The 19,732-nt window shown below is 52.0% G+C and overlaps 2 protein-coding genes across 2 annotated transcripts; both read right to left on the reverse strand.

Annotated features, from left to right (window-relative positions):
* Positions 1-15: 15 nt before the first annotated feature.
* Ald1 (fructose-bisphosphate aldolase) lies at positions 16-3,612 on the reverse strand. The gene is made up of 3 exons (XM_003738469.2): positions 3,290-3,612; positions 1,229-1,567; positions 16-1,064 (listed from the first exon to the last, which is right to left on the reverse strand). The coding sequence occupies exons 1-3, from the start codon at positions 3,466-3,468 to the stop codon at positions 491-493; spliced, it is 1,092 nt and encodes a 363-aa protein (XP_003738517.1). The 5' UTR covers positions 3,469-3,612; the 3' UTR covers positions 16-490.
* Positions 3,613-5,131: 1,519 nt separating this feature from the next.
* Positions 5,132-15,034, reverse strand: E(bx) (nucleosome-remodeling factor subunit NURF301 E(bx)). The gene is made up of 34 exons (XM_029113047.1): positions 14,834-15,034; positions 14,597-14,717; positions 14,398-14,480; positions 14,125-14,304; positions 13,834-14,006; positions 13,651-13,727; positions 13,407-13,551; positions 13,213-13,300; positions 12,967-13,133; positions 12,853-12,866; positions 12,646-12,785; positions 12,396-12,534; positions 12,086-12,322; positions 11,789-11,973; positions 11,098-11,672; positions 10,199-11,006; positions 10,004-10,105; positions 9,928-9,971; positions 9,787-9,854; positions 9,382-9,665; positions 9,135-9,248; positions 8,735-9,049; positions 8,456-8,641; positions 8,187-8,357; positions 7,948-8,115; positions 7,691-7,771; positions 7,268-7,576; positions 6,873-7,049; positions 6,483-6,653; positions 6,277-6,354; positions 6,026-6,150; positions 5,722-5,917; positions 5,445-5,609; positions 5,132-5,353 (listed from the first exon to the last, which is right to left on the reverse strand). The coding sequence occupies exons 1-34, from the start codon at positions 15,032-15,034 to the stop codon at positions 5,132-5,134; spliced, it is 6,309 nt and encodes a 2,102-aa protein (XP_028968880.1).
* Positions 15,035-19,732: the final 4,698 nt, after the last annotated feature.

A 19,732-nucleotide genomic window follows, 5' to 3' on the forward strand; every position in this document is an offset into this window, starting at 1 on the left:
CAACAGATCGGAGAATGATGTAATCGCTAGCGGTTTTTATTGTCCATCACTATTCAACAAACATAGATATTTAAATAGTGATTTGATAACGATGATCGTGTCAACGAGTCCTCGGAAAACAGAGTACACATGAATATTTTAAAATCTGGAAATTTCGTTCGGGTCGCTTGTGCGGTGACACATCACACGATTTGTATGATAGCTTCCGATATTCCACTGACGCGGCTCTTCGTGCCGCGGGTAGAGACAGCTCGCAGCACAGCCACCGAGTCGTGAGAAAGACTTGGCGATTGCTACTCCATGAAATCGGTATCATTTAATCTTTAATATGATCTAATCGGGATCTAGAGCTGATGCGAGATGAATCGATAGACGTTCAGGTTTGAATTTCCTAAATCTATCCGATATATTCTTGTATAATAGTCATCGTGTTCGACTGTTTCGCCGCTCGTCGTATGTCTCAGTAGATGCGGAATAGTCGCTTTTGCGACTAGTACTGGTGATTCTTGACGAAGAGTGTGTCTTCGGTGGCGGCACCCTTGACGCCTCCAGCGTATTTTCCAAGGGAGGCATCGGAATTCGCCTTTGCACGCTTCAGGAACTCCTCCTGACCGGCCTTGCAGTTTTCGTCCTTGCCACCCCATGCTTTGATCGCCGAAGCTTGCAGGGCGCGACCGTACGAGAAGGTGAGAGCCCAGGGCTTCTTGCCGTTCAACTTGTTCATTGCGTCAAGGTTGACAGAGGCTTCCTCTTCGCTCTGACCACCAGACAGGAAGACGACTCCGGGAACAGCGACTGGGACCGTGCGCTGCAGAGCCGTCACGGTGGCCTTGGCGATTTCGATGGCATCGGCCTTTTTCGGGCAGGATTGTCCGGGGGTTACCATGTTCGGTTTGAGCAGAGTTCCTTCAAGGAAGACATTGTGGTCGCTCAGTGCCTTGTACACGGCGGCGAGGACCTTCTCGGTGACTTTCTGGCAAGTTACGATGTCGTGCTCTCCGTCGGGAAGGATCTCCGGCTCGACGATAGGCACAATGCCGTTCTTCTGGCATTCAGTGGCGTACCTGTGGGATTAACGATTTAATAGTTGATCATTACGGGTTAAATCGGTTTGCAGAGGGAATGAGAACGGGAAGATCCCTAGAGGCTGAGATTCTTTGGCCTGAAAAATGAAGGCCATGTGCTTGATTGAATAGTTAAGTGAGAAGCGAGGAGGCTCCAAGGTTACCTTGCGAGAACGTTAGCGTTCTCGAGGACGGCGAGAGCGGTGGGGGCATCCTTGCGAATGCGGAGTACGCATCTCCACTTTGCGAATCGGCAGCCGTCCTTGTAGTATTGGGCGCACCGTTTGCCGAGATCATCGAGACCTTGCGTGGTGCTTTCGTCGATGGTGCCCATGAGGGGAACAACACCGGTGTCGACCTTGATGCCGGGAATGATTCCCCTGTTTTGGAGGATCTTCACGAAGGGGGTTCCATCATCGGCCTTCTGATAGAGAGTCTCGTGGAAGAGGATTACGCCGGAGATGCAGGAGTCCATCAGTTTATCAGATGTGAACAGCAATTGTCTGCGGAAAATTCAATGAGCATTAGTCTCGATCGATTGGGCAGATAGGATTCGGCTTTGTTCTTGTGGAACGAAGAAAAGGACGTGCTCTCTACGTAGGAACGTAGAAGTCATAAGGTCATTACTAGAGCTCGGAAGTTCAGGCATTATGCCTTAAATGCCTATATCTGCTTTTTCAGCATTTTTTGATGTAATGTCTGTTTCATTTTTTTCGTTCCTAGAGTGCCTTTTCGAGCTTCTGATGGGCCGAATCCCGAGGATTTCGGGGGAAACTGAGGGTTTCTTATTGAGAACGGTGATGAGATGAGGTCGGCGAACCTAGTTCCCATGAGCACATCTTGCTCTCGACAAGTTCCGATGCTCCGCCAGAGCGCGCCAAAAAAAATTCGTTCTTGTAAAATGCTCGTATCGGATCGGCGTCGATTGCTCACCGATGGGAATCCATGTTACCACATGAAATTCTCACAATACGACACTGATGGACGCTTCGATGCGTTTGTTTCCCTGCCTATAACGCCTATTTCGCCTAGTTTCGGTGCCTTTTTCGAGGGTTTTCAGTGCCTTTCCGCCTGCCATTTCTGAGATGTTTGAGTGCCTGAACTTCAGAGCTCTAGTCATTACAAATTCGATGACGCCTGTGATGCCGTGAGACAAGATCCTTTCCGTGACGTTCGTTCCCCTTGAAATACGAGCTGGAACCTGGTTGAGCACGATCGCTTTTTCGTCATGGTAGGTCTGTCTAACGAGGGTTACCCGAGATTACTCGCGAACACTAGATGCGATCTCGAGTCAATAACAAAGAGAGGCGGAAGTGTCGCCCGTAGACTATCATCTTCCTGTCCAGACATTGAAGCTGCACTGGACTCAGTAATTTTGCAAGCAGGATTCGGAAAGAATTATGGGAACACGGGCGGGAGTTGGGGTCTAGCGAAGCAAACAAGGCTCCTCCGAAGAACACGGATTGCGACCCCTAATGCAGGGGGTGGGGAGCGTTTGATAAATTCATCCGGTGGTTCCAGCTAGCCCCTGACGGTTGCTCCCCGCTGGCTCGCGGGGGATTTGGGATGCGCGTCGCACCTTCCCCTGTTCAGGAATCGAGTTCCGGGGGCCTTCTTCCCGCCCCGTCGGTTCCAATGATTTATCCCGATTCCCGTCTCTGTGTCAGATCCGGGAGAACTCTCAAATCGAGAATAAGTTCGCTTCCAAAGTTCAAGCGAGGATGACTTGCGGGTCAGCTGATCGACGCAGACGAGACGGTCCGATGCTGCGTGAACATCGTTCCGCCGGAGCCTGACAAGTCTCACACGCATAATAGGAATCTCTCGAACCGGTTTCCCTCGACATGATCATCAGTGTTCATAAAACGATGAAGCGCAGATATCTCGCTCCAGATCCGATTCACTGGGTCGCAGGAGTTGGCATTCAGCGCCTTTAGAGAGGAAGTGTTTGCTCCGCGGAAGAGCTCCCAATGAATCTCGTATTCGGAAAGGAATCGAATCGCATCTTGATTACCCAGTTGGGTTCAATCCTAGATTCATGCGCTCGGAACTCGAACTGTCCAGCAAGAAACGTACTAGAAGTATCAGTGTTGTTCAGAAAAACGATGCCTTATGGAAGACCTTCTCAGAGGACGTTAACCCGTTCATTGGCCCCGTAGACACGACGGAAGCGGCGAGAGAATCATCCCCCGATTTCCGGGACGGAATTTTCAGCTCAAACATACCGGTATTTCCGACGAAGCTCTTCCGTATTCTCCGCGCCGATACTCTGCAGACGTTTGCCCATGGTTCCAGTGGACTCATCAGCGGCGAGAATACCTTTCCCAGGGGCAACGATCTTGTTGGCGGTTTCGCGCAGCTCAGCCTGCTGCTCGGGGGTGAGGTAGCTGAAGTTCCCAGCCATTTCGATTGTTTGGATCGGTCTTACGTCGGGATGGACGATGAGAAGAATGGGTTGCAACGACGTCGGCTGGCACGATCAGTTAGAGCGGACGACTGCAAGGAGACGGCCAAGGGCAACTGAGTGGTCTCCGTCGATGGCGCTGCTGTCGCTCTTGTGGAAAGTGTAGACCGCTTTTCGTTGTCACTACACGACGACACACGACCGTGGTGAGGAGGGCGCACCCGCCAAAGGATTACCTAGATATTGCCACCATCCGGTCGGAGGCGTGAACGTCGATACTTGATACTAAGTAGTCTTGGGAATAACATTACAAAATCAATTTCTCGTTAGCATGCATTGCTGCGGGAAAATGCTTTTCGATTACGGTCATGTTTCTCGCGGAGATTCAAGCGAGTCTTCCCAGGAGGCGCTGTTCACCAATCGGAACGAGAGGACCCTCGTTTGAGAGATTGGCCGGCGTACCATCGGCACGTAGACCACGCGGCCCAGGCTCGCATTGTACTTTGAAAAACAAAGTTCTTGACCTCGCTGAACGCGCGGGACAGCGCCTCGAGTACAATTGAACGTTTCCATAAGCATCGGGCGGGAAAATCACGTCTGCCACCGCAGAGCGCTCCGGGTAGAAAGCTTCGACTGCGGGGGCTGCTTCGATTCGAATGAAAAGCCATGAGCTCCTGGAGGCTGACGAACCGACTGTTTTATATGATTTCACTGACCCGTACAAATGTTAGAGCACATCCATGCTCTTCTTCTTCTTTGCTCGTCGGCCCGACTCCAGATGGTGTTTTTAATGAAATGAGTTGCGGCTCTCGTCTGCTGCAATGTCTATCCATGAATATTCGTCGATGGCATCATCATAATTATCGTAGGTCTACATTCTTCTTCGTACATTTAGGAAAAGTAGTTCTTGATACACACTATACATTAATCAATCGATTGAAAATTGGAGATAACCGCGATGCCTGCCCGCCAAAATGAGCTCCCTCATTCGAGGGCGGCGGGAAGACGCCCAAGTCGATCCATAGTCTGGAGCGAACGTCTCAGGGCTTCGAAAACATAATCAAGAACTACACGGACGGCGATGCGGGGCGATCCGTGGCTACATGATAAGTATCCAGAGATGAGGAATCCACATGGACGCGATCGGAATTCGAAGTTTCTGCTTGCTATCGATGGTCACCACTTCAGGATGCTTGCGAATCCCCTCGAGGGCTGTGTCCCCAGCGGGCTATGATCGATAGAACACGATCTGAAATTCGATAGTCCTCAAGAAGGGAGCGTGAACGCTTTGTGCGCATCGCTGTTTTCTCCCAGCTCAACGGATCTCGGACCAATCTGCGGAGAAAATTCAGAGCTGTCTCTCCACAGGAGGTCCGAGGGTTCACCGTTTCGCGGAGATAGCGGGGATGAGTGAATATCGTTGTAGTTCCTCGAGCGAACTCGTAAGGTACAAATGTCCAAGAGCGTCCAGAGTCGGGTAGAAATCGTCGCGGATAGGTAGAACCGATCGGGATTCCCGATTTTCTTCCGACGCTGGCGTCATTGACAGCTGGGCCTCAGTCCTGAGTTTCTAGCGTTGCCGTCGCGGAGAACAGGGATCTCGGAGCGAGCGAGGAAGTCGCTCATTCTGCTAGTGGGGCTCAAGCCATCGTCATCGATGAAGCTACATCCTTCTCTGTAGAGCCTCCTTGTAAAGCTTCATTCTCTGTACAAAGAACGCCTCGAGGAGATCAGCACACGAATAGAAGGTACTCTCCTTCGAATTGTAGTACCGACAGTTATCGAAAACGAGAGTCATGTCAATCACAAACTGCTGCAGCGTCGTGTATTTTGATGCAGTCAAATTTTGCTCAATGGTGCGGAGATCCATCGGGTGCTTGATAACCTGTGGAAGATAAAATCAATGTCGAACAAGGGCGCCTTGCAGCGAGAATTTCACCGAAAAACAAGGATACGATGCTCAATACGATGCTTACCTTATAATAATCGGGAGCTTGTCTTCGGTTCACTGGTTCTTTGAAGGGCCAAGCCTGTTTATGGTTCCGAACGGCGAGCAGAAGCTTCTTGAGATTATCCAAATCGACTTTGGTCAACGGCTTGCTCATTAATTGGAGGCTTTCTTCATCCTCTCCTGTTTTCACCTGGAATCGGAGGCAACCGACTTCGAAGATTTTGTAATCGTAAGAGACTCCTTTCGAGACCCCCATGTGTATGGGCCACGAGCATAAGCGGATCATCACGAGCTCAACTCACCCTACAGTCTGGACAAATATAAACATCGATGCTGCTGGCCTCCGATTGGAGCACCCCGACGCATCGACCGTGGAACCAGCCTTGACAACTATCGCAGTAGATGTAGAATTGCGACTCGTCATATGGAGTCCGACATATGCAAAACAATTCAACCGCGGCTTCGGATTTCTTCTGCTTGCAGTCCAGACAAACCCAGCTGTGGAAGATCAGGGGAGGAATTCGTCAAAGCCAAGTCCGACCAGAGGCTATTCGACCTTTCACACACACCGATGGAAAAGGCAAACCGCAGCAGATCCAGTCTTACCCATCCATCTTCTGAGCTTCCGCTTCTGTAACGCCAATACATGCAATATGGAACCAATTCTCGCACAAATCGCAGCCAATCATGAATTTTGAGGGATCGTAGCGCCGCTTGCAAATGCAATACACCTGTGGAAGAGAATCGAATTAGATGATATTTCCATCTGGAGATACGGGAGCGGCAGATTCTAGATGGGGAATCGGCCAACTCTCAAGAAGGAGCAGAGCGACTTATGGTTATGCAGAGCGACCAACCGTCGAGTCTTCTGTGCTGGGGGTGGCTCCAACTCGGGCCTTCTTCTTGTTCGGAGACGACGACGGACAGGGTGCACTCTGGAATTGATTAGTAGATAATATACTGATTGCTCGATTCGCCCGTCATTTCTTTTAGCTCTCACTCCTCTCAAATCTTGAGTAAAACTCAATGCGAAATAACTATGGGAGAGACCGATGATTCTCACAGGCAAACCCGCAGTGGTGGTGCTGGAAGCAGGTGCCGCGCGTTTCTTGCTCGCAGGTTGTCCAGGGGATTTGAGCTGCGTTGGTTTCACGGAGGCATTCGGTTGGACCTTCTTGGCCGCGGGTGAAGAGCTTTTGAGCTGCGTGCCATTGCTCGTTGCCGGGGATGGGGACTGAAAAGAGCGAGAATTCCGTAATCCTAATCTCGTCCACCCAACTATATAACTCCAGGCTAGATCTTTGTTCGTCGAGCGTCGTCGGGGACATTCGCATCGAAAGCGAAGGTTACCGACGAGAGCTCGCACGAATGAGGGCGACATGAGGGCACACTAGGGAATTGACATAAAAATATTCCATCTGACCGATGACAATAATAATTGACCGCAATTTACATTGGTGGCAAACTTCGTCGGCTGCTGCTTCTGTGGCTGAACTGTTTTCAGCAGACCCAATCTCTGTTTCTCCATGTGAACCTCATTTTCAATTTGTAGGGCAAGCTTCTTCTCCATGAGGGCTCTTTTGCGCATGATGCTTTTCCGAAGAATGTCAGCATGGCGGTTAACCAGAGCCTAGAAGAGGAGCATATGCCAGTGTTGCCGAATACCGAATAACTCGAACGATAGAAAGAATAGAGTCTGCCACCACAGAAAACGAGATTCGCCGACATGAATTACATCAGCAGGCCTCTGCCAACCGACTACAGCAATCAGCACTGGATGAGCGGCAGGACCGGAGAAAAAAAACCGATCTTGATCTCATACACGAACCGGGGAGGAAGAGAACTCACTTTGCTCCGTTGGAATCTCCGCTGACTCTCGGGATCTCGCGATTTCGGCTTCGGGATAGGCGTTGGAGGTACTCGTTTCTCTTCCTTCTCCGATTGGGGGACGACGATAGCCGCTCCAACCTGTTCACTTGTTTGCTTCGATCTGTTTGTGATCGGGGCTTGCACAGTCGCCGGAGAGACTGTGGGTGCAGCCGCTTCTACCGAGACTTTGACTTGATCACAGGCCTTGGCATCCGCCGTTTCTTCAGTGGGGGGCTCAGGTTTTACGGGGGTTGGGAGCACCACTTGGGATAGCACTGACGTTTGTTTCTGCAATGAATCTCTTGACGTGAGGTCGGACTACTAGAATTGAAGACGATCTCGGCAGTATACCAAATATCTGAAACAGGCAACGGACGGCGCGGACAACAATGAGATAGCCACCTTTAATAAAGGCATTATAGGTGACGGGACTTTCGATCGATTTTGAATTGGCGTTGGAGGTCGAGTGGCTTGAGCACCACTCTGGAGGGGATCCAATACCTCACTTTCATGAGTGTTCGTTGGATCCCCCGAGGCCTTCAAAATCGAAGCTAGTTACGAGAGGTCCGCTGACCATTCGGCCTGAGAACTTCTTTGGTCTGCAGCGAGCTCGCCTCACCCGTTCCGGCTTTATTCACAAGTTTTCCATCGCTTTTTACCTGCTTCGCGATTTGTTGAGTAACGGCAGGAGCCAGAACAAAGGTGGTGCTGCCGCCCGGAGCGGTGGCACCAGCTGCCCCGATGGTCTGAGCGTTGGCGCCGCTTTTGATCGCCGCCACCGGAGAAGCTCGAACAACTTGCACCGGTGCGACAGTGTTCGTCACCAGCTGAAAGGAATGAGCAAGCTCGATTATATCGCCTTAGTTAATCCCGAGAATCAGAGATCCGAGGAAAGTACCTTTGGACCCAACGGCTGAGAAGCCACAATTATCTTCGGCGTCATCGGGGTCGGCGCCGAAGAATTCGGAGCGACTTCCTTCTTGATTTCGGTTTTAATCGGTTGAACACTCGATGATGGAGCGTTGGTCACTATGAGCTGCGGAGTCTGACCCAAGGAACTCAGGACAACCTGAGGAAACGGAAAGCAGAAAAAAAACGTTTTTCGACGGGCTGCTTATGAGATTTCCAATCGCTTCAAGGCTTTGGAAGACGTTCGAGCACACGCACCTTTTGCGGGAGCTGACCTCCGCCCGGATGGACGATCGTGGTGGCACCGGATCCTTGTCCTGCGCTGGTCGTTAGTACGGTACCGGCATTGAGCACCATTGCCTGACCGGAACTCGCTTGTACCACTTGGACGGTTTGACCAGATCCGGTTTGGATTATTGAGCCGGCCTGTGAAACACCCATGAGCTGTAAGTTTGCGCTCGGTAGAAGGAAATGTCCCCCTTTCGGGGATCCGAAGGGAGTAGTCCTCCGTGCGAGGAGCTCGAGTTCGAAACTCACGACAGGAGAGGCCCCGGGCTGGGCAGCCTGAATGATCTTCACAGCACGAACGGCGGTAGGCTGCAACTGCGGTGTTCCGACGGGCAAGGCCGGACGTATCTGAATGAACCTCTGACCGGTCGCTCCTGGCTGACCGGTTGGTGCGGCCTGGATCATGATCTTCTGGACGGGCTGTCCTGCGGCTTGCAGGGTCATCGGTTTTTGCTGGTTGATGTTGACAAGTTGGAGTCGTCCGTCAGGCAACTTGAGTAGTTGCTGACCCGGCTGGAGTCCTCTAACTGTGAGTTGGCCGTTCGGGCCTTGAACGATCTGGACCTGCAATGAATGAGAGGGCTCAACATCGTCTAGGTTCTCGGAACCCGGAAAGGACCTCGGGGATCGGATCTAGCTCGAGACCTACCTGAGGACGAACTCCTCCTTGCCTAATGACGGCTCCGATCGTAGGAGATACCATTCGAGTGCCTGAACCAGATGCGATGACTGTCGCATTAGCAGCGGCAGGGCGTATAATGATCTGCAACAATTGAGAGTCATGGATGAGACTAGAGAGTAGAATATTACGTCCAGTTCAAGGATCCGACGGGAGCCCAGCTCGAAAGCGAGGACATCGGTCCGGGAGGCGGACAAGGCCAACTAACGTGACCCACCTGTCTCGGACCAGCATTCCTAAGAGTTTGCACTTGAGCTGTTTGTCCCTGCCCGGCCTGCGCGACGATTCTTCGCACACCGAGACCCCCGATTGTTGTCTGCATGACGGTCCCGCCTTGTCCGCTGAAGATGCCGCCACCGCTAACGACAACGGTTCCGGTGGTATTCGTGGTAGCCGAGGTGACTGACAGTATTTTCTTATTGTTCTGATGTGCGAGGCGTTGAGCGCGAAGGTTGGCTTCCATGGTTGCTCGTATCTCCGCCGGACTTTTTCCTGGTCCAACTGCGGGGAATATCGGCATTGTATCGAATTGATCGGCGAATCCTTCGTCTCCTCCAAAGAGATCGCGAAGGACAAACAGATGGAAAAAATAGAAGTTGAGCGAGTCCGGGGCGATTCTCACCAACTTTCACCCCGATGATGCTGCTCGAGTTGATCGGGGTTGTGACTCCGCTCGAGACGACCGTGGTTCTCGGGGTAATGTGCACCAATTGAATTCGTTCCCCAACTGTCGTGGGTGTGCTTATCTGTAACGAATAGCAACGCTTGTCGTAGGTCATCGGAAGTCAGCCGGTGCGGATGTCGAAACTGAGAGAGAAACAAAAAATCCTTACGCGTACTTTCTCCTGCTGTCGGTCCTTGATCTGCTTTTCCAATTTTTCCTGGAAAATCTTCAGCTCCCAGATTTCCAGATGTTCCTCAGGTGTCCAGAGCTCGCTTATCTGGGAGAAAATCCGTGATTATTTTATCGGCGAAGCGAGGATGCCATCATCGGAAATCTCGGTGGCATTCCCGAGGAAATCCAGAAAACTCACTTGCGGTCCTTTGTTCTGGGGCGATTCCGGACGTCGTCTCTCCCGGAGACCACTCCGCTGTGGAGTCGTTTTCTCCCGCGGCTTTGTCGGCAGGTCGATCGGGACCGTGATCTTCCTCACGAGGTACTCGGATCGTAGGAAATAGGGAGGGAGATCGCGACGCTTCACAAGTTCACTCGTCTCGACCTGAGAGTCGGTTGTCACCGTGTTGGATCCGCCGGGCGGAGGTTTCATGGCGATATCGTCCCACTTCAGACAATGCCACAGGATCCTCAATTGGAGAGCTATCCAGCTGCAGCTGTTGTGGAGACTCTGCGTGTTCCGCCACCGCCACGTGGTGCGGAGGACCGGTCTTGGAGACGACCCGTAGTTCCACACCTCACTGTTGGGCTTAGATTGATAATTGAAGCCTTGAACTTCGCCTAGGCCGCCTTTCCGCGATAATCTTCTGTAGTCCACCTTATCGAGTACCAGCACCGATCGTCGTTTCCCGAGGTTCGTTGTGAATGTTTGGATTGGAGGCAGGGTCTTCTTCCGTACGGTCCTCTTCTGAAGTCCTTGACGCAGTCCGAGATCGAATTTCTGTCTGGTATCACCTCGTTTGCTGCTCTCGAGCTCCAGCTTGACGTGGGCTCGGCACAACGGCGAATAACATTGTTTACGGGTGGCTTCCGTGCAGCTGTAACACGTCAAACCGGGGGGCAGCATTTTCTCGGAGCCGCATTTTCCGGTCTCCTTCTTGACGTCTTTTCCGAAATTCACTCTTTTCTCCAGCAAGGAGTCTAGACTCGCTTTCCCCGCCGTGAGCCTGGAAAATTGACGGAGCGATTGAGAGAACAACAAAACGAGGAGCGCCGATGATTCGATCGCTGAGGAATCTTTCTGAAAACAAGTCGTACCTTGGGTAGAATTTCCTTTTCGGGTCGAGGAGAGCTTCCCCAACATCGATGACTTCCTCAATTTTTGGCGTGTGCTGATCGCAGATCGCTCTGATCAAGCTCGGTCCAGTCAGTTCCGCGATCTCGCCCGATGATTTAGTCACAGACGCGTTTTCCAGCTTCGCCGCGTCCACGGTACGGTAGGAGTCCGTGCTCGGAATGTAGATGCTTACTTTGGCCGGGCCTGCACGGAGGCCTTGTTTCCCCATCGGCGAGAGACGGACTACCCTTGTACGGGAATTCCAGTACCAGCCACCTGTACCCGTAATCCGGAACTCCTCGCCTTTCTGCTTCCAAACCTGGTGTTTCAGACCCAGGGTGTATTTACACCACAATGACCGATCGCTCACATCTTCGCCATCCTCTGTGATTCCCGAATAGAGAGCCATGAATCCGGCGATTCCTCGGCGTTCCTTCCTGTCCTGCCTCTTCTTCTCCTCGCGCTCGACTAGCGTAGTCCGTCGGAGGAAGGTATGCCCCAGGCACTCTGTCCAAGACGAGACTAGCGCGCAAGGTTTGATCACGCTCTCGAGCAGCTGCGGATTCCGAAAGAATAATCGTCGATTGAGAAAACACGAATCTTCACGAACGTCGAGAAATTCCTCTACATCAGCGACCGATCAAAACTTTTCAGCTCCAAAAAAAGCCTGACCTGGAGTGCTTTGACGTAGTCCCGAGTCCTCGCGCTTTTGTTTACCGCTTGCAGCCATTCTGCGCGGAAACTCGAAGCCCATTGAGGATGGAACAAACAGCTCCCCAGCTGAGATTCCAAGTGAATGATCGTATTCCGTATCGTGCCGAGGACGGATGTCAGATCCGTCACGGAGCTGGTTTGACCTGATATGAGGGGCGCAAATTTAGGGAGACGATCATTTCCGGGAAAAATGGCTTCCGATCGAGCTTTCGCACCAAGAGCCAGATGATAGGCGACGATGAATTTTCCATAGGCACTCACTTGGACCGAAAACCCATTTGAACTCAGACGCCGGCGTCAATGAGAATTTGTGCGATAAATGGCGTTTCTTGTCTCTCTCCTCCGCATGCTGATGCTTATTCAAAGCGAGAGTGTGATTCGTGTAGACTTTGGAGTAGCTTTTGAAGCTGCCTTCCGAACCCAATTTGAAGGGTGCTTGACTTTGAGCGGCTGTCTTGCTACGGGTCTGCATTTCAACCGGTTCTTCCTTGACTGGTTTAATGTCCATCAGCTCCTGTAGATATCGAAAATCTTTATTCATCGCTTGCTCTCCGCCGCAATAGACTCGAACGAGCGAGAGAAAAACTTACGAGGCTCTCGTTATGGACTTTGATCCTTGTTTCCACGTCTGCTTGATTCTCCTCTAACCAACTCTTCCTAGAAGTCTTGTTGGCAGCGCTCGTGAGATCCATCGTGATTTTCATCTGCAAGGTAATTTGGTCTTTGAAGAAATACGTATACGAAAGATTCGTGCTTCTTCCCATGGGTCCGGGAGTGAGTATTGCCGAGACAAATGCACCGAGGGTGAAGCTTACCTGACGTTCTATCTCTGGCAGCTGCTCGTTGATGGCTCTCACGAGCTCGGATTCGTAGTCGTCGGCGTCGAAATAACACAGGAGCTCATGCAGCTGGGTCACGGTTGAGTAGTAACGGACATCGTTCTCGCTTTCGTTCTCTCTGCAATGGGGCAAATAATCATTTCCAAGCGCACCGGGAGATATATGAAAGGCTTATCTCGAAACCCTCAGTCCCCTCCCTCTCCGGGAGCCTGGTCTAGCCCACCAGCTGCTCCCTTTCTTCGCGAAGATGAAATACTGCAGACGCAAGTGCCCCACGCCCACCCTGACTCGGCTTACCCTACAATGCGTCGCGCCAGGAACCAATATTTGCGACCTTCGCGGTCAAATCCGAGCATTGCATGACGGGCTAATAGTCCAGCTCTCTCCATATCAGTAATGCAGTCGGTGACTCCCGGAACGGAATTCGTTTCACACACCGGACATATCCACTCCTCTGATGGGACCTGCAGGAAATGCGACCGATTACGGCTAAGGATCATAAGGAAGCGTTTCGTGCTTCGAACGAGAGCAGTCAGATCTTACCTCTTCGAGAGGCGGGTCGAGACAGCCCAAGTGGAAAACTGCGGGACATCGTTCACAACAGAGGAGATCACCCAGTTTGTGGCACACCCTGCGAGAGAGGTTAAGGGATGATAAGTTTCAACCGGCTTCGGTTCCGATGGCGTCTCGATCGGGAAGTCCGATCATCTGTAGCCAAGGCCTGGAGGATCACCTACCGACAGTGGTCGTCGTGGTCTGGTACTCCCTCTCGGATCGTCTCGTCTCGAACGGCGGCTGTACTCAGGAACTGATTGACGAGGAACTCCAAGATATCGAGCCGACATTCGATGCCAACATTCAGCGGATATTCGGACTGGAAACGTTTCACAACCTTAGCAGGTCTCTCTTCGATTCCGCTGCATAGATTATCGGAGCTAATGATGAGGAGGTTCTTTGCCCCCGCGTGTTTAGTCACCTGATATGTCAAATCTGAGGCTTTCGCATCATCGTGATCCGCGGGCAAGCCGAGGAATGAAAGCAGAGTTGGTCGATGCTCGCTGCAAGACAAAGTCATTTGATGACTCCCATTGATTCACGACTGTCGCCCATCTTCAAGACGAACTTCCCCGTGTCGGACCCGGAAATCGGGATGAGGTTACTCACGGATCAGCGAGGAGATACAGTTGGAGAGCAGCTGGCCAAGTGACATGGTCGATGAGATAAAAATGGATGTTGATGGAATCTTTCAGATCTTGAGGACCAAAGTGTGTATTGAGAGAGTCGGCTTCCCGAAGCACCGCTTTCAGGATACTGATGTGGCATTCACTGAGGAGCACCTGAAAATTCCAGCGATAAAATTGCATCAAGGAGGGAACACGTCTCCCCATTCACAAAGCAGGAGGCGTCAGAATTCGAGCGTCCAATCGGCAGAAAAAAAATAGGTGGAAAACTCACCGAGTGTTCCGAGTAGTCCAAAGCGGCGCAGAAGTCCTCGAATGTAAACGGCGTCAAACGGAGAGTGTTGCTGAAGCGACGAATAACTTCATAAACGTTCAAAGCTCTCATGACATACTGAGGTGGGAGCAAGAGATCCTCGGAGGATGGGGGCAGGATCAAGGCGGGCTTCTCGCGATCCTGGAAAGGAAATCCGAACTGAGCGAGCCGGAGCTCTAAATTCACCGGAGGAGAGAGAGAGCTCCGATCAGAACTCTGTCCCCTCAGACCCACCTGCAGGAACACCGGAGTGACGGGTCTTCGGTGAGTTCTCCGACGCTCCTCAGGTAAACTCTTCTCCAGCGCTCGTTCTGTACCTGTATCGAGCATGAAGATCAGATGATTCTCATAAAAGACGCGCCTCAAGAGTTCCCAATGCCAATCGGCAATGGACTCCGGAAATGAGGGCTCAGATCGGTACCGAATCACTTACCCTCTGTATAATCCTCGTCATCGTCGCGATCCTCGTCAGACGATGCTTTCCAAGAGTCCATCTCCATCTTGATGTTATCGGTGAGATCGGCATCTTCGTACTTCATATCGAAGTCGACCAGCTAGGGAATGAGCAGAATGAAATATTGAAATAATAAGAGCCGGTGAAGAAGCTCGCTGAGGTCGGTTTTCCCCCCGATAACCTCTAGATCCCTACACAACCCTTCAAAAAGCTTACGTCACTCTCCGAGGGCTCAGAATCAGTCTCTGTGTCGGCGTAAGCATCTTGACGCAGGCCCTCCCGCAGCCTTTGTCTGTATTGGACAGTGCTTGCGTGACCGCCAGCATAAAGGTACCGCGGCTTCTTCGTGGAGCCGCGACCGCCAGATTGGGACTTCGGCGGTCGGCCTCGAGCTCGCGATCGTCCGCGCGTCGACATGTTTCACTGGAAGAAGACAAGAGTGTGACTTGCGGTCGTCGCGAAGAGAGGTTCTCGGGAATGATCGGCTCCCTGCTCCCTCGCCCTAGGAAGCGGTTCCTCGGCCAGCGAAAACCCTTCTTGGGCCTTCAGGAGTTCAAGACACGCATCTTGAACCGAAGAAGAATGTGCTAATGTATTCGTTCATTCAACGTCAGACAACATTTGTCAGACTTTGAGAAAAATGTGAAACGGATAGCGCACAGATCATCTTCGTGGAACTGCGCTGAGGTCCTCTTTCAACATGTCTACATATGTCATAAAGCCCAGGTGATGAGCGCGAAACTCCAGAGAGTGGTGAAATTCTCGTCGCGAATCGACGTTTGTCGAAGACTCTAGGTCGGGACTCAATTCCATTCGTCATTCCAGTTACGAAGCCGCTCGATCGAAAAGCTCGGAGTCGAAGTCGATACGCGAAAAGCAAGCTACGGGAATTTTCGCAGTGTTCGGCTCCCGGGAATTCGAGCTGGCTTGATTCCAAAGTTTCGATGGTGCTCGGCTAACAGCCCGCCGAGCTTTCGGGAAGTTTCCCAATGGGGATTCAGGGCTTTTTGGATTGAAATCGGGTCGGAGGACCAAAGTGTTTTGTCGATTTTTCAAACGATACTCTTTTCTTTCCTGACGGAAATTCTGATCGCGATCGCATGAGAGCTTCGTGCATCCCATCAAGAGAGCCCCGAAATAAATTGCAGAGGAAAAGGCGCGAAACGACGCTCGCAGTGTGAGGCTCGGTCGACGTCGGATCTCAGGGGTCCCTGCCCCGGCTCCGTGGATAGAGGCGAATCAGTACTCGCTATACCCATAATGCCGCTTTCCGAAGGTTAGCATTACACAATAGGACCACAAGAGTTCTGAGAATATCTTATAAGATTACGTGTGACATCTGTCGCGACAGTAGACGCAACTCGACGCAGGGGGGCGCCACTGGGACGTACCTGGATTGTTCCTGGATTTCAAGTTAGCGATTGAAGAACTGCATTTTCCCGATCCGCATCGACAGATTCCGAAAAGATGAGGGCGTATGATGAGGGAGACGTCGGAGGAAATACAACAGCTCTAGGCAAACCAGTCAGCTGCTCGTCGATAACACGCACCACCACCACAAGCGAAGCAGTAGCAGCAGCAGCCGTGGCTGCTCTCCGTAGTCTGGGCGCCAAGAGCTCCCGAGCGTTGGGTACGGATTTCGCTTTGACGAATCGACGCTCGTTTGACCACGCTCGGTCCAATTAGATCACGACCGCAGCAAGAGAAAATGATTTTTGGACCGTTTAATCCGCCAAATCGAGAGGTTTTTCACAAAATTCGCACACGCTACCAGACCAGGGACACTTATAGATAAGGTGAGCACAGCTCTGGCTTTTTTCAGGGGACTTCAGCTGCGTAACGCTCCCGCCTAAAGGTCTCCCGGTGGTGGCTTGCCCCGAGAAATCTGCAATGAATGATCGAAAATCTCAGCGACAGCAACTCAAAAATCGGCAGGCTTCCCTCCGGCGTATTCGGAGCTCCCCAGATTGTGATTAGTGATTAGGACTCGGCTGTCTGTGCGGGAGATTCTTCTCTTCATCCGGCCTTCCGTCAACCGAATTTCCCTGGTGAACGCAACTTCAAAGAAAAATGCATTCATTCGATCGTAGCGTCCGTTCCATGTCTCGCCCACCGGGAGACCTTTAGGGACTAAGGAGAGCAGCCAACTGCTTCGCGCTTGTGGTGGTTGGGGGGGGGCGCGTGTTTTATCGACCGGCAACTTGACTCGGAGCTGCTGTATTTCCTCCGACGTGTCCTTCATCTCGGACCCTGGTTTCTTCGAAACCTGTCGATGCGGATCAAAAAAAATGCAGTTCTTCAATCAAGTTGATTTCCAGGAGCAATCCGGTTACGTCCCCTGCGTCGAGTTGCGTCCACTGTCGCGGCAGATGTCACACGTATTCTTGTAAGATACTCTCAGCATTCATGTGGTCCAGTTGTGTGATGCGAACCATCGAAGAGCGGCATCATAGGGATGCCAAGGTCCGATCGGCCTCCATTCACTGAGCCGGGGAGGGACCCCTGAGATTCAACGTAGATCAAGCCTTACACTGCGGGCGTCATTTCGCGCCTTTTTCTCTAGAATTCATTCCCAAGCTCTCCCGATGCGATGCACGAACCTCTGATGCGATCAAAATGTTCGGCAGGAAAGAGAAGGTTATCGTCTGCAAAATGAAGAGCTCCATTCCATTTCCTGACTCGATTTGAAACCTATAAGACCTCGAATCAGCATTGGGAAACCTCCAAGGAGCTCTACGTGGTGACAGGCGAGCACCTTCGGGAACTTGGAGTCAAGCCAGCTAGAGTTTTGTCAAAGCCGAACTGTTCGAGTATTCTCACAGCCGAATTTTCGCGTATCGACCTTGACCCCTGCTCATACCATTCGAACGGCTCCGTATCTGACGTAAGAAATAAAATCGGGTTCCGACCCAGAGTCTAAGAGGTGCGCCAACCCGCGACGAGACCTGTGCTACGCTCTCGCGGATCCACATTGCGCTCTTCTCCTGAGCTTATGATAAATTTAGACTTATTGGAGAGGTTCTCAACGCGGTTCCACGCAATTCATCTGTGCGCTGTCCCTTCCACATTTTTCTGAGTGTCCGGCAAATGTTGTCAGACGTTTAATGAGCGGGTACATGGCTGTATTCTTCTTCGATTTAGGATGCGAGCCCTAATTTCCAGCCTGTGGCCTGGGAATCGCTTTGAACGGCGAGAGAGCACCGATCTATCCGACTCCCCCTCCTTCCTCATCAGCGCAAGTGAATACCTTGTTCTTCTCCCGGTGAGACGATATGTCTACGCGAGGACCGTTGCGAGCTCGAGGCTGACCGCTGAAGTCCCGATCAGGCGGCTTCACGAAAACACCGCGGTATCTCTATGCTGGCGGTCACGCGAACACTGTCCAATACAGACAGAGGCTGCGCGATGGCCTGTGTCAAGATGTTTACGCCTCCTGGAAAGCATCCTCCGACGACGATCGCGACGCCGTCGAGGACTATACAGAGGGTGAGTGGTCCAGGATAGACCAGAGCATCTATTGCCCGAGATCTGATACCCTGGATTCGGGAACCGACACATCATCCCATGATCGTTTTCCATTCAGGAACAGAAGGTGCGCTGGAGAAGAGTTTACCCGAGGAGCGTCAGGAAACTCATCGGAGACCCGTCACTCCGGTGTTTCTGCGGGTGGGTTTGAAAGGACAGAGATATGATTGGAATTTCGCCTCCTCAGGCCCAGAGCTCCGTCACGCTGTATCCTCTCTCCTTCCCAGGATCGCGAGAAGCCAGCCCCGGCCCTGCCTCCATCCTGCAAGGATCTGTTACTCCCGCCTGAGTTCGTGATGAGAGCTCTAAACGTTAATGAAGTGATGCGACGCTTCAGCAACAGTCTCCGTTTGACGCCATTTGCATTTGAAGATTTCTGCGCCGCTTTGGACTACTTGGAAGACTCGGTAAATTCAACCGCTCCCGCCAATGGCAGGCTCACATTTCGAAGCCTCGGGCCTCACAAATACGGAGACATGCGCCCTTATTGATAAAATCTCTTCGCGGGGATTTCCAGGCCCTCCTCTGCCCCATTTCCGAATCCGACTCGCGGGAGGTTCGTCTCGAAAAGAGGCGGCAACCGTGATCAAGGAAGGTTCGATGATCCCCCTACTAATAGAGCGCAACTGTACGGGATCGCGAAAGTCTTCAGAAACTCTTGAAATTCTCCTCAGAGCATCGGTAGTCGACGTGGAGTCAGGGCAGCTAGCTCAGGTTGAGCATCTGATTCCGCATTCGCCGAAATAACCCACTCGCGGGGATCTGCCTCGCCTCTCGCGCTGCCTTCCACTTGTGTCACTTCGCCCGTCGCGACGGCCCGCCAGGCATCCTCAAATGTTCCCGCGCTCTCGATAACGAAGTCCCGTCCATACATTCCTGGTCCCGATGGATCCGAGTCTCTGAAAATGGCAGGAGGACCTGAGATTCGACTCCTCTCTACTGTCGAGTCTGTCTACTAATTGAGCGCTATCGGAATTAGGCCCTCATCCGCAGCGTAGATATTCCGACTAATTTGAGCAATCGCTCGATCTACGCATTTCCGTCATGAGATATTCATTATGACACTCGGAGTTAGTATCGTCGTGAAACTACTGACGCCGTAATTGTAGCGCGGCCGCAGGCCGGGCTCTCCAGGCTGGTATCAGAATACGGCAGGTTCGGGGGGCGGATTGGAGCACTGCGCAAGCTGTGGTGAGTCACTCTCGCAGTAGTTACCGTTTCCTCCGTGCCACGTGCAATTTCTGCCGCAAGAAAGGCCATATCAAGAAAGTGTGTCGGAATTATCTTCAGAAGCCCACGGAAAGTTTCAATGCTCTGGCAATTCAAAGCTCCGCGATCGGGGAGTCGAACCAGATCCGGGGTCGAGCATTCGCCAGGGTTCTCTTGAGTTCCTGCTCGGTGAGGTTCCGCGTCGATACTGGGGCCGATCATAATTCGATTGGAAAAGACCCATGGAGACGTCTTATGTCACCCGCTCTACGATTCGAAATGCACTGAACCCAATGCGCAACCTCTCGCAGTTCTGTGGTACTTCGTGGCCAATTTCTCTTTGGGTACAGCGTCCAATGAAGTGATCGAAGCCGATTTATT

Source organism: Galendromus occidentalis, unplaced genomic scaffold (genome assembly GCF_000255335.2).
Source record: "Galendromus occidentalis unplaced genomic scaffold, Mocc_1.1 scf7180000075992, whole genome shotgun sequence".
NCBI lineage: Eukaryota > Metazoa > Arthropoda > Arachnida > Mesostigmata > Phytoseiidae > Galendromus > Galendromus occidentalis.

Bases quoted from the DNA above. Each gene is read 5' to 3' on its own strand.
- Ald1 (XM_003738469.2), bottom strand. From the start codon at position 3,468: ATGGCTGGGAACTTCAGCTACCTCACCCCCGAGCAGCAGGCTGAGCTG. The intron at 1,568-3,289 runs GTATGTTTGAGC...AATTTTCCGCAG, and splicing joins GAGCTTCGTCGGAAATACCG to ACAATTGCTGTTCACATCTG. The intron at 1,065-1,228 runs GTAACCTTGGAG...TTAATCCCACAG, and splicing joins AACGCTAACGTTCTCGCAAG to GTACGCCACTGAATGCCAGA.